The sequence below is a fragment of the Propithecus coquereli genome, unplaced genomic scaffold (genome assembly GCF_000956105.1).
Source record: "Propithecus coquereli isolate 6110/MARCELLA unplaced genomic scaffold, Pcoq_1.0 Scaffold664, whole genome shotgun sequence".
NCBI classification, from domain to species: domain Eukaryota; kingdom Metazoa; phylum Chordata; class Mammalia; order Primates; family Indriidae; genus Propithecus; species Propithecus coquereli.
The window spans coordinates 489,767-500,057 of record NW_012152663.1 but is presented as its reverse complement, the minus strand read 5'-3'; the positions used below and the strand labels follow the sequence as shown (position 1 = coordinate 500,057).

The 10,291-nt window shown below is 57.6% G+C and overlaps 2 protein-coding genes across 5 annotated transcripts in view; one reads left to right on the top strand and one right to left on the bottom strand.

Annotated features, from left to right (window-relative positions):
• Positions 1-6,475, top strand: part of LOC105823271 (chromosome unknown open reading frame, human C5orf45) — a 19,354-nt gene extending 12,879 nt beyond the window's left edge. Inside the window, exons 4-7 of one of the 3 annotated variants that reach the window (XM_012660404.1) lie at positions 2,303-2,378; positions 3,577-3,725; positions 4,421-4,505; positions 5,832-6,475. In XM_012660404.1, coding sequence (XP_012515858.1) covers positions 2,303-2,378; positions 3,577-3,725; positions 4,421-4,505; positions 5,832-6,329 — 808 coding nt within the window. In that variant the 3' untranslated portion in view covers positions 6,330-6,475. Of the gene's footprint in view, positions 1-2,302; positions 2,427-3,576; positions 3,726-4,420; positions 4,506-5,831 lie in introns of all 3 variants that reach the window. The other 2 variants (XM_012660402.1, XM_012660403.1) reach the window with 2 other exon arrangements.
• A 642-nt stretch (positions 6,476-7,117) lies between these two features.
• The window catches only part of SQSTM1 (sequestosome 1), a 13,095-nt gene continuing 9,921 nt past the window's right edge, over positions 7,118-10,291 (bottom strand). For both annotated transcript variants that reach the window (XM_012660400.1, XM_012660399.1), the window contains exons 6-8: positions 8,770-8,984; positions 8,237-8,432; positions 7,118-7,348 (exon numbers count right to left, since the gene is read on the bottom strand). In XM_012660400.1, the coding sequence (XP_012515854.1) occupies positions 7,191-7,348; positions 8,237-8,432; positions 8,770-8,984 (569 nt within the window). In that variant the 3' untranslated portion in view covers positions 7,118-7,190. The remainder of the gene's footprint in view (positions 7,349-8,236; positions 8,433-8,769; positions 8,985-10,291) is intronic.

The following is a 10,291-nucleotide window of genomic DNA, read 5'->3' as shown; positions in this document are numbered from 1 at the left end:
CAAAATTCCAGCAGGCTTTTTTTTTAATAAATTGACATGCTGATTCTAAAATTTATATGTAAATGCAAAGGACCTAGAATTGCCAAAATAATTTTGATAAAGAAGAACAAAGTTGGAGGACTTCTTTAACCTGATTGTAAGATTTACTATAATGCTGTGGTAGTCAAGACTGCGATATTGGTGGAAGGCTAGACACACACGCAGCATCGGCGGGAGAACGGATGCACACGGTGCGGCGTAGTCACACGGGGCGGCGTAGTCACACGATGGAATGCTACTCAGCAGCAAAGGCGCCATGGGCAGCTCTGGATGCGCTGCAGAGCGGAAGCAGCCGGACACAGGAGAGCGCATGCCGTGTGGACCGGCATCTCCTGAGCACCGGAGGACGCCCTGCACCGGCACACGAGGGGACCGTTTGGGATGATGAAAATTTTCAGTGTCTTGACTGAGATGTTAAAAAGTGTTAGTCAAAACTCGTCTAGCTATGCACTTAAATTGGTAATTTTTAAAAATTTTGTTTTGATGTAGAAATTGGTACATTTTAGTATGTGTTAATTATACCTCAATAAGTTAATTTGAAGAGTAAAAAAAAATCTGCCCTTTAACAACAACATAATGAACTTGCAGAACACAGAAAACAAAGGGAAGAGCTAAAAAGCCTCCAGAGAGGAGAGAGCTCACCTACAAAGGGAAACAGACAGCAGCTGCTGAGTGGTGACTTTGGAAATAAGCGGACTGTCTTCAGGGTGCCGAGAGATGCCTGTTAGCGAGATTGAGGAGCTGTTTTTGTTTTGTTTTGTTTTTTTAATTGAGACACAGTCTCAGTCTGTCGCCCCAGGCAGAGTGCAGTGGTGTCATCATGGCTCACGGAAACCTCAAACTCCTGGGCTCAGCCTCCTGAGTAGCTGGGACTACAGGTGTGCGCCACAACTCCTGGCTAATTTTTTTGTTTTTAGTAGCGATGGGGTCTTGCTCTTGCTCAGGCTGGTCTCAAACTCCTGACCTCAAGCCACCCTCCCACCTCAGCCTCCCAGAGTGCTGGGATGACAGGCATGAGCCACCGCGCCTGGCTGGGATTGAGTTCTTTTTTTTTTTTTTTGAGACAGAGTCTCACTCTCTTGCCTGGGGCGAGTGCCGTGGCGTCAGCCTAGCTCACAGCAACCTCAAACTCCTGGGCTCAAGCAATCCTACTGTCTCAACCTCCCGAGTAGCTGGGACCACAGGCATGCGCCACCATGCCTGGCTAATTTTTTCTACATATATTTTTTAGCTGTCCAATTAATTTCTTTCCATTTTTTGGTAGAGACGGGGTCTCGCTCTTGCTCAGGCTGGTCTCGAACTCCTGAGCTCAGAACGATCCGCCCGCCTCGGCCTCCCAGAGTGCTAGGATTACAGGCGTGAGCCACCGCGCCCGGCCGGGATTGAGTTCTTAATCGTAGCAAAGTCAGAGTTGTGGCCACACTGCTCACCCAAACTTCTGCGTGTCGGCCACGTGGCAGGGTGGGTGTGTTCACATCTGTGATCTCATTTCATCTTCATAATAGCCCCGTGAGGACGGCCAACTTCCTTCTACAAAGAAACTGAGGTAGAGCTGCCCCCACGTGGTGTAGAGCATGAGGTTCGCTAGAGAGTTCCAATCTGACGGGTGATGCGACAGCCCTGTCTGACCTGGGAGGACCTGGCCTGGTGCTCAGCCCCGGTCCTCCTGCAATAAATGTCTTCGCTGGCTGTCCAGCCCCACTTGGGGTCGCAGAGGCCCCTCCCCTGCTGGCCCTGGGAGGCAGGTGGAGCCACCGTGACGGGTCAGGCTCAGCGCAGTCCCTTCTCTCTCGCCACGGTTGCGACCTTCCTGTTTGTCCCAGCCCCGAGCAGGGCATGTGTCTGTGTGTCGTTCCCTGTGTCTTTGCTGCCACCCACGCAATGTCATCCCCATTGTGGACGAGGAGGCTGGGACAGGGTGATGTGCCCACAGTCACACAGCCAGGCCCTGGCCACGCCAGGAAGCAAGCCTCCTGTCTCTCGAGGTCAGGGGCCTGCCCCTCCGCGTCGCGTTCCCCACTGTCTGGTGTCGGTAAAGAGGCCGTCACCAGCCCCAGCCAGAGGAAGCGAATGGCCCCCTGCCCAGGCCTCTGAACTGCCACAGACAACTGTGTCACGTCCAGACAACAGAGACATCTGTCCCCAAGGTCCCCAAACAGTCTTCAACCTCCATCAAGTCCTCGCATCCTGCTGATTTCTCGTCTTCCTTGCCCTCCGTCATCCTGGTCGTTTACAGAGGACGTGGGTTTGGTCTTTCCCTAAGGTCTCTGGAAGGACCCGGAGGTGCCAGTGGGGAAGAAACCGAGGGCCGTCGGCAGGCTGAGAACGTGAGTCTGCAGGTGAGGCCGCGGCACACCTGGTGGCTCTGGGAGACAGACGGGTTCCACGTACGTACCCACTGGTCATCGTGCAGCACTCGGCTGCCACCGAAGGACAGGCACTTGGCTTACGCAGGAGCCCACGAACGCTAAGCCTGTCCCCGCTGTAAGGGTGGAGACGGCCGTGGGTGCGAGCCGTTCCGGTTCTCTGTGCAGGCGCTTTCTCTTCTGTCTGCTCCGGGAAGCCCTGAGCTTCCCTCACGCTCGGCTTCCTGCTGCTGCTTCCGCTTGGCCGGCGCAGCACTCTGGGCGCGCTCTGAGGGAAAGGTGCTGCGTCACTCGCGCCTGGGTTTCCCTCTTCCCTGCTCCAGACTGCGAGCTGCTTGAGAGCAGGGATCGCGTGCAGGCGCTCTCTGTCCCCAGCACCTAGGAAGAAGGCTGGCAGCACAGGTGCTCAGACAGCGATGGGGCCCGTGTGTGTGACAGCTTCAGTGACTGAGGTGATGCCACCACAACCCCCACGCTGCTGTGTGTCCTGCCAGGGCTCGGGGATGTGGGGACAACCGCCTACCCGAGGGCAGCGCCCTGCTCGCACCTGTTGGTGGGATTGTGCTGGCAGCGTCCCCTCACCACCCGGTCCTCGTAGTTTTATCCTAAACAGAGGGAGGTGCTCTTCTGGCACCTGTGTGTCTGTGCGTCCAATGTGGTCCATTTACAGACTTACTTTTACATCATTTTTATTATAAAAAATACTTCTTTGTATCTTGAAGTTTTCACCTATATCATTCTTTGTTGCTATATAGTTTTTAATGATTTTCATTCTTTAAAAGCATTTACAGAATACAGTGGATGTACCCGTGTCGGTTCCCTCTGTATGAGGCACTGAGGTTGTTTCCACACTTTTGCTCTTGTGAACAACATTTGCTACCGTTTATAGCACTGGGACTGGCATCTCAGTGTGGAGTCCCCGGGTCAGGGAGCACAGGCAGTCGTGAGGTTCCTGGCGGGTTGCGCCGTCCTGCCTCCCCACGGCCTGTGTCGGTGAGCACCGGCCCCACCAGTGTCCTAGGACTGTGTCCCCACACCCTCTGGCCAGATGCTTCTCCTGAAGTCGAGGTAGACATGGGTCCTGAGAGCTTCAGACCTAAGAGCTGGGCTGGGGATTTTTAGTAAAACTGCCTCTTTCCAGCTCTGACCATCAACTTTCCCAATCCTGCAGGAAAAACCACAGCCCTCGGAGAGCCGCTGGCTGAAATATCTGGAAAAGGACTCCCAAGAACTGGAGCTGGAAGGAGTGTGTTTCGAGAGACAGCCCTCACCCAAAACAGAGCCAGACGGCCCCTTCGGTCAAGACCTGCCGAGGAAAAGGTGCCACGCGCGCCTCCCATCCAGCCCGGTCCAGTGCTCACGCTGCCTTCTGCAGTGGGGACTGGCGAGCCACTGCCAGCCATCGCCAAGTGGGGGCACCTTGGTGGCAAGCGCCAGCAGGCAGGAAAACTGGGGCAGCCACTGTCACTGCCAGCCCCTCGGCCTGGCCGGGCACGGGCTGGGCAGGCGCCAGCGTGGGCACCCTTTACAATGCCCGCGTAATTCTGACCGTCTCGGACTGGACTGACCTCAGGGAAGAATTTAAGGGCAGGGCTGAGAAGGTGAGGAATGACCAGAGTAGCTGATGGAGCTGGGAACTTTTGGCCTAGCACAGACCTCACTCTCTGGAAAGTTCTGCTCCAGGCTTCCTCTGTGCATTGCAGTGAGTTTTCTGCAGTGAGTTTTCTGGAGAGATGGCCTTAGGCTAAGGATCTCCAGCGATCTCGGGTAGTGCTTTTGGGAGGTAGATTCTAGTTTCAGATAAGAACATTGTAACAACTACGCGCTACAGAGCAGCGAAACAGATTGCCTGGCCTGGGCTGGCCTAGGTGGCGTTGGACAGCCCGGGCTGCCAGCTGGGAAGGGGGAGGCATGAGAAGGCTCCCACCTGAGCTACTGGGCCAGGTGACCATGGAGTCAGGCTCTGGGGACACCGTCTGACAACAGGACTGTTGACAGCACTGTCCCTCTGCCAGGAAGTGGAGCCAGAGCACAGTCCAGCCTCCATGCAGCCTCGATGTCCCGGGCTTGGGCGACTCTGAGGTCACCTTGGAACCCCAGGTAGGTGATGGAGGACAGTATTTCTCTGTGGTCCCAGTGACCACTGAGCATCCATGGGACTTTTTTATTGTCTTGTCTTGTTAACAGTTGGTGGAGTGTAAGGTTTATGCCCCCAAAAGCCCAACTTCTGCCTGGGGTTCTTGTTGTTTCTTTCTGAAGCACCTCCTCTGTGGTCTGTACCCCATTTCCCTCCCGTCCTCTGTGATGTTAACTCAAGGCCCGAGGGCATCCTGACATCTTGGCGTCAGCTACCGTTGGCCAACAGGGATTTTCGAGTCAGGAGGGGCACCCGTGTCCAGCGGTAGTCGGAGGGCCCGCCCCGGACTTCTGGGAAAATGCGTCCCTCCACACCTGCCCGTCCCCGGGTGTGCCCTCTGCACACTAGACCCTCTGCGCTTGGGATGTCTTGTTCTTAATACTTCCGCCCTGGCAGGCCCCGTGCGCATTCAGCTGAGCCAGGGGCCCTGCTGGGCGTCGGTCGCTGGCAGCCAAGGTCTGCCTTGGTCAGCCTCAGACCGTGCACGGAGCGCTGGCTCACAGCCAGGAGGCAGAGCGCAGACTTTGGTGTTGGCACTAACTGGCTTTGTGACCCCAGGTAAGTATGTGGCCTGGACTCTCCAGATCACAGGATGATCACAGTTGCTGAGTCTTTACCACGTGCCAGTCCCTGTACGTTGTGGTGTTTCCTGATCCCCACAAGCCCGTTGCTCTGTCTTAAAGGTGAGGAGCTGAGAGGCTCGCGAGGTTGCGTGAGGGCACAGCCAAGCCAAGCGCAAGCATCAGCATGGCGGAGCCTCTTTCACGTCGCCCGGGTGGCGGGGCTGCAGGGACCTACTCCGTCGTTGCCTTCAGATCCTTTGTCGGCCGTGAAACCAAGTTTCACTGGATCTTGGGTTCCTGAGGCAGAAGTCAGGCCCCTGCACTATGTCCTGTCCCCCGGGGAGCTCAGTGCAGCCGCTGCCGCAGCTCACAGTTCCGGGAGCCGTCCCATCCCGTTGCAGGTGGTCTCCAGGGCCCCCGCCCCCGGCTCTCACCTCCTCTCAGGCAGCCCGACCTGATTCCGTGGTCCCCGGGCGAGGGACCCCCTGATGACAGAACATGTTTTTGTGGACAGCCAGGCCGTGGGCTTTAGTGGAGGCACTGGGGGTGAAGAGTGTTCATTCACTTCGCTTCGCTGACCCTCAAAGCCTGTCCCCCGCCTGCTGGCCTGCAGACCCGGCGCGCCTCAAGCACGGGCAAGGTTGCCACAGGGCAGCCCTGCGGCCCGGGCACTTACAGATGTTCTCGCTAACGAGGGAGTGGCCGTCCTCTCCATTTCTATTTTAGGGCTGTGCGGGCCTGATCGGGAAGGTGAAACAAGACAGCCTCTGCCTCCAGCACTCTGTGCGCTGCAGCGCCCGGGAGCGCGGTGCCGGTCTGTGGAAATTACGGAGTCCTGCCCAGCACGTCAAAACCTCACCTTCTGGATGGGCCCCATTTCTCCTGTCAGCGGGGGACAGCTCACATGTGGACACAGAGCCACAGAGGCCACCACAGAGGGGCCCCAGGCCAGCCGGTCCGGCCCAGGTCGAGCAAGGGACCCGCAGGGCCCAGACCCCAAGGGAAGGTCACCTCGGGAGGCTCGCCACCACTGTCCAGCCTCCTGGGCCCACACACACCCCCACATCTGGATCCGAGAGGCCCTGCAGGAAGGCCCCTGGGCAGTTGTGGGGTGTGGGGACTCCTCAGGCAGAGAGTGGGTCCCTGGTCCAAGAGGCACAGAAGCCCCCACCCCTGCGACTGTGTGACCTCTTTGCAACTGGGGAGGACTTTGATGATCTGTGAACCGAAACTCGCGTGTTGCTAATTGAGGTACATTTATTGCACGAGTCCCTTTCCCCTGGACTCCTATGCCAGGGAAACGCGGTTCCCCCAGGTGCTTTTTAACAGGCCTGATGTGCAAGAAGGACCAACAATAAACGTCACTGTCTAACAAATCATTTCTCTTGTTGCAACTTACAGTAAGGACAACATTGTCGATTAAAGTGCGGATTCCATTTAATTACAGATTGTTTACAAATATGGAAACAGGATGGCTACAAAGGGCTCTTCTCACTTTAAAAGCAGCTGACGTGCTGGTGGTTAGGACACGAGGGCCAGCACTCGGTGAACAGCATCCCTTCCTGGTTCCCGGTGGGGAGCCCACGGCACCGGCTGCCCCATCCTCCCAGCTCTCCTCCACTCCCTGACCGCACGTGGGCTGTACCTCACCTAAAATCAGAATATATCAGGTTCCTAGCAGAAAATCAACTCAGTACTATTAGTTACTTAAAAAAAAAAAATCAGAAGGCCATTAGGCAAGACATCCTGGGCTGCTGGTGCGGCCCCGGCAGGGGAGGGGCAGGGGTGCGCTGTGGCGAGCCTTGGCAGCCGCTCCCGGAGCCCAGGGCCAGGGCCTGCTCCGGCCTGGGAAGCTGCAAGGAGCCGGGGCACCCGGGGAGGCCAGGCTCGTTCCCCAGACATCAACCCGCACGCTCGGACTCGCCCCTCACGTCACTTGTTCTGCTGCCTGAATGCCTTCATGCACCCCACCCCGATTCTGGAAGAAGAAGGCAGAGAAGCCGGCCCCTGTGGAGGCCTGCGTCATACACTAGCGCAACACAACTATGGGACCAAACAGGAGGACGCAGAGGTGGACGCAAGCGGTCACAAGGGCGGTGGGTGCTTCGAGTACTGGATGGCGTCCAGAGCAGCTCCGATGTCGTAACTCTTGGTCTGGAGCAGCCTGGTGAGCCAGCCGCCTTCGTCGGAGAAGCCCATGGACAGCATCTGGGACAGGGACTCGATCAGCCTCGGGTCAGCCTCTGCCAGAAACGACAAGAAGCCATGAGCGAGCGTCGCTGAGCCCGCGCGACCCCAGGCACAGACGGTGGCACCCTGGCCTGCAGCCAGGAAGTCCCAGTGCCCGCCAGGGGCCAGCCCTGCCCCGGGACCTCAAGCCCTCCCAGGAATCCTCAAGAGGCAGCGGCCGGCAAGTGTTTTCTGTCCCTTTCTGGCTGGCTGTGCGGGCTCTGCCACCGCAGCACAGAGCAGCCGCCCGGCATGGAAACTAACGAGCGTGGCCGTGTGCCAATAAAACCTCGGTTGTGGACAGTGAAATTTGAATTTCATCTAATTGTCACATGTCGTTTCATTTAAAGATGTAAGAACCACTCTGGGCCCACAGGCCATAGTTTGCGACCCCCTGCTCTGAGGCTCACGGATAGTCATTGGACAGTGTTTATGTCACTGCCACATGACAGTAAGGAGCCCAAGCTGGTGTCAGCTGTCTCTTCTATTCAGAGTGACTCTGACTGCCAGTCCCCCCCCACCCTGCTGCTTTCCAAAGCACCCACTTCACATGGTGGCTGCCTGCCTGGCTCCTACAGGGATCTTGGCCGTGACCCCTGCTCTAAGGTCAGCCCTTGCCGTGAGGAAAGCGAAGGCGGCTGAGTCCAGTCAGTACCACGAGCCGGTGCCAAACCCAGCGGTGCCTTCGGGTCGCACCTGCCTCCTCCATTCCTGCTCTAAATCTGAGCACATCTACTCTCGCTCAGTGTGAACTCCGAGGACAAAGCCTACTGCTGATCTCGGCCTACAGACGAGCCCCATGGCAGAGAAGACCCGTCCTCTGATCTGATTGCTGAGATCGGAAGGCGACAGGATGCTCTGGAAGAGAACGGCAGGGACACAAAGCCTGCGACATCGCTTGCCTGGTGGAAGATGTGGGTACAGGGCAGCTTCCTTCAGCCCCGTGGGTCCCTCCCGAGAAGGGTCCAGAGAGCTTGGCCCTTGCGAGTCCGGCATCTGCAGAGACTGGAGTTCGCCTGTCGACGGGTCCACTTCTTTTGAAGACAAATGGGTCCAGTCATCGTCTCCTCCAGAACAGTTGTCAGACTCCATCTGTTCCTGGAACAGAACTCGCCGTGAGCACACAAGGGACGCGGCAGCAGGCCAGCCTGGCCACAGCAGGCGGTCCCGGAGAGGCAGGGTGTGGGCGGGGGAGCGCGTGCACGGGCCGGGCCGCGGCAGGGCTGGCGAGCAGCTACAGCGACGCAGAGCCACTCACAGAGACCAGGACGCTTTCCCGACAGAGTCCTAGCAGAAGGTTCGCAGGGACTCAAGTGCCACACACATAACCGCAACAGCACCAGGGACCCTTGGCCGCACAGGTGCTGGGGATGAGGCAGGGGTGTGGGGCAGAGCGCGCGAGGCAGCGACAGGTGGTAGGAGGGGACAGGCTTGCCTCGGGCTGCCCCACAGACTCCAGCTCGATCTGTTTCATCTGCTCTGCCAGAGCCTGCTCGGTGATCTGGGCGCCCCCCTCCGGCTGGCTGGGGCCGGGAGAGCAGCTGCTTGGCTGAGAGCTGCTCTTCTCTCCGGCGCCGGAAGTCTCTGGAGAGGTGGGCATCAGGCGGCTTCTTTTCCCTCCGTGTTCCACGTCAATGTCCACTTCAATGCCTAGAGGCGAGGAAGAAACGGAAGCTCTGAGTCCCCCAGAGGATGTGCCTGCAGGCGGGGCCTCGGCACGTGGGGGCCGCGGGCTCACAAAGCTCTCCCGTTCAGTCCCCGCAGCCTGAGCGTGGGGAGGCGGTGCTCACGGGAGGGACACAGGCGCTGGGTTCCACTCCGCCTGGCCCAGAGTTGGGCAGCCAGCACGGGACCCGCCAAGACACAAAGCCGTGAGGCAGAAGGTCCCCTGTGATCTTCGGGATCCCAAGGGCTCTCCCAGTATCCCGGCCCCAAATCTCCCTGGCTTCTGCAAACATCCTCCCAATATGTCCACCATGTCGGACCTGTCTCTTCCTCCAGTTTAGTGAAACATTAACCTCGGCTGACATCCAAGGTCAGCTTCTGAGCCACAAAGTCCACAGAGGCCTGTTTACGCTCACCCTGCAGAACGACAGGCTGCACAGCAGGCTGGCCAAGCCCTTCGAACAGGGCGAACCGAGCACGGCAGGTGGCCAGGTGCCCCAGCCGCGGCGAAAACCAAGTGGCACACCATGCTGGCCCGCAGGGCTTTGCACTATGCCAAGTATGCTTTTTTTGTTTTTACTTCAATAGATTTAAGGGTACGAGTAGTTCTGGTTACAGAGATGAACTGACAGTGGAGAAGTCTAGGCTTTCAGCGTGCTGATCACCTGAACAGCGAATGCCGCGCCCCGCAGGCAGGCGCAACATCCGAACACGAGTGTCCCGCTCGGGGACATGGGCAGCCCTGCCCGCAAAGCAAGGCCCTGAGGCTGGCAGCGCGGGCGGCCTGCGCGTCTCCAGGCTCACGCACACGCGCCAGGGACCCACAGTAGAATCACCTGTGCCGGTTTTTAAATTCAAATTTATCCAAGAACTCACACCCACAGCTTAGCGCCAACAGAGGCTTCTGGAGGCTTTGGTGCATACTCCCGGACTCCCCCACTCCTGCCCGCACCCCAGAGCTCCCCTGTGGCTCCCTCAGCTCCCACTACTCTTGCCTGCTGCTGTAGTTTACATCTGTTTGTTTCTTACTCTAGACCAATATTTACCTCCCCTTCCCCTATCTTTTTAGAAAACTCAATTTTTTGGTTAAAGCAACATTCGGTGTTTATGAAGTACCACTACATAAATATTGTTCTTTGGGCCAAGCACAGTGGCTCATGCCTGTAATCCTAGCACCCGGAGAGGCAGAGTCAGTAGGATCCCTTGAGCTCAGAAGTTCGAGACCAGCCTGAGCAAGGCCGAGACCCCATCTCTACTAAAAAAAAAAAAGAAAAAAGAAAAATATTGGCCCA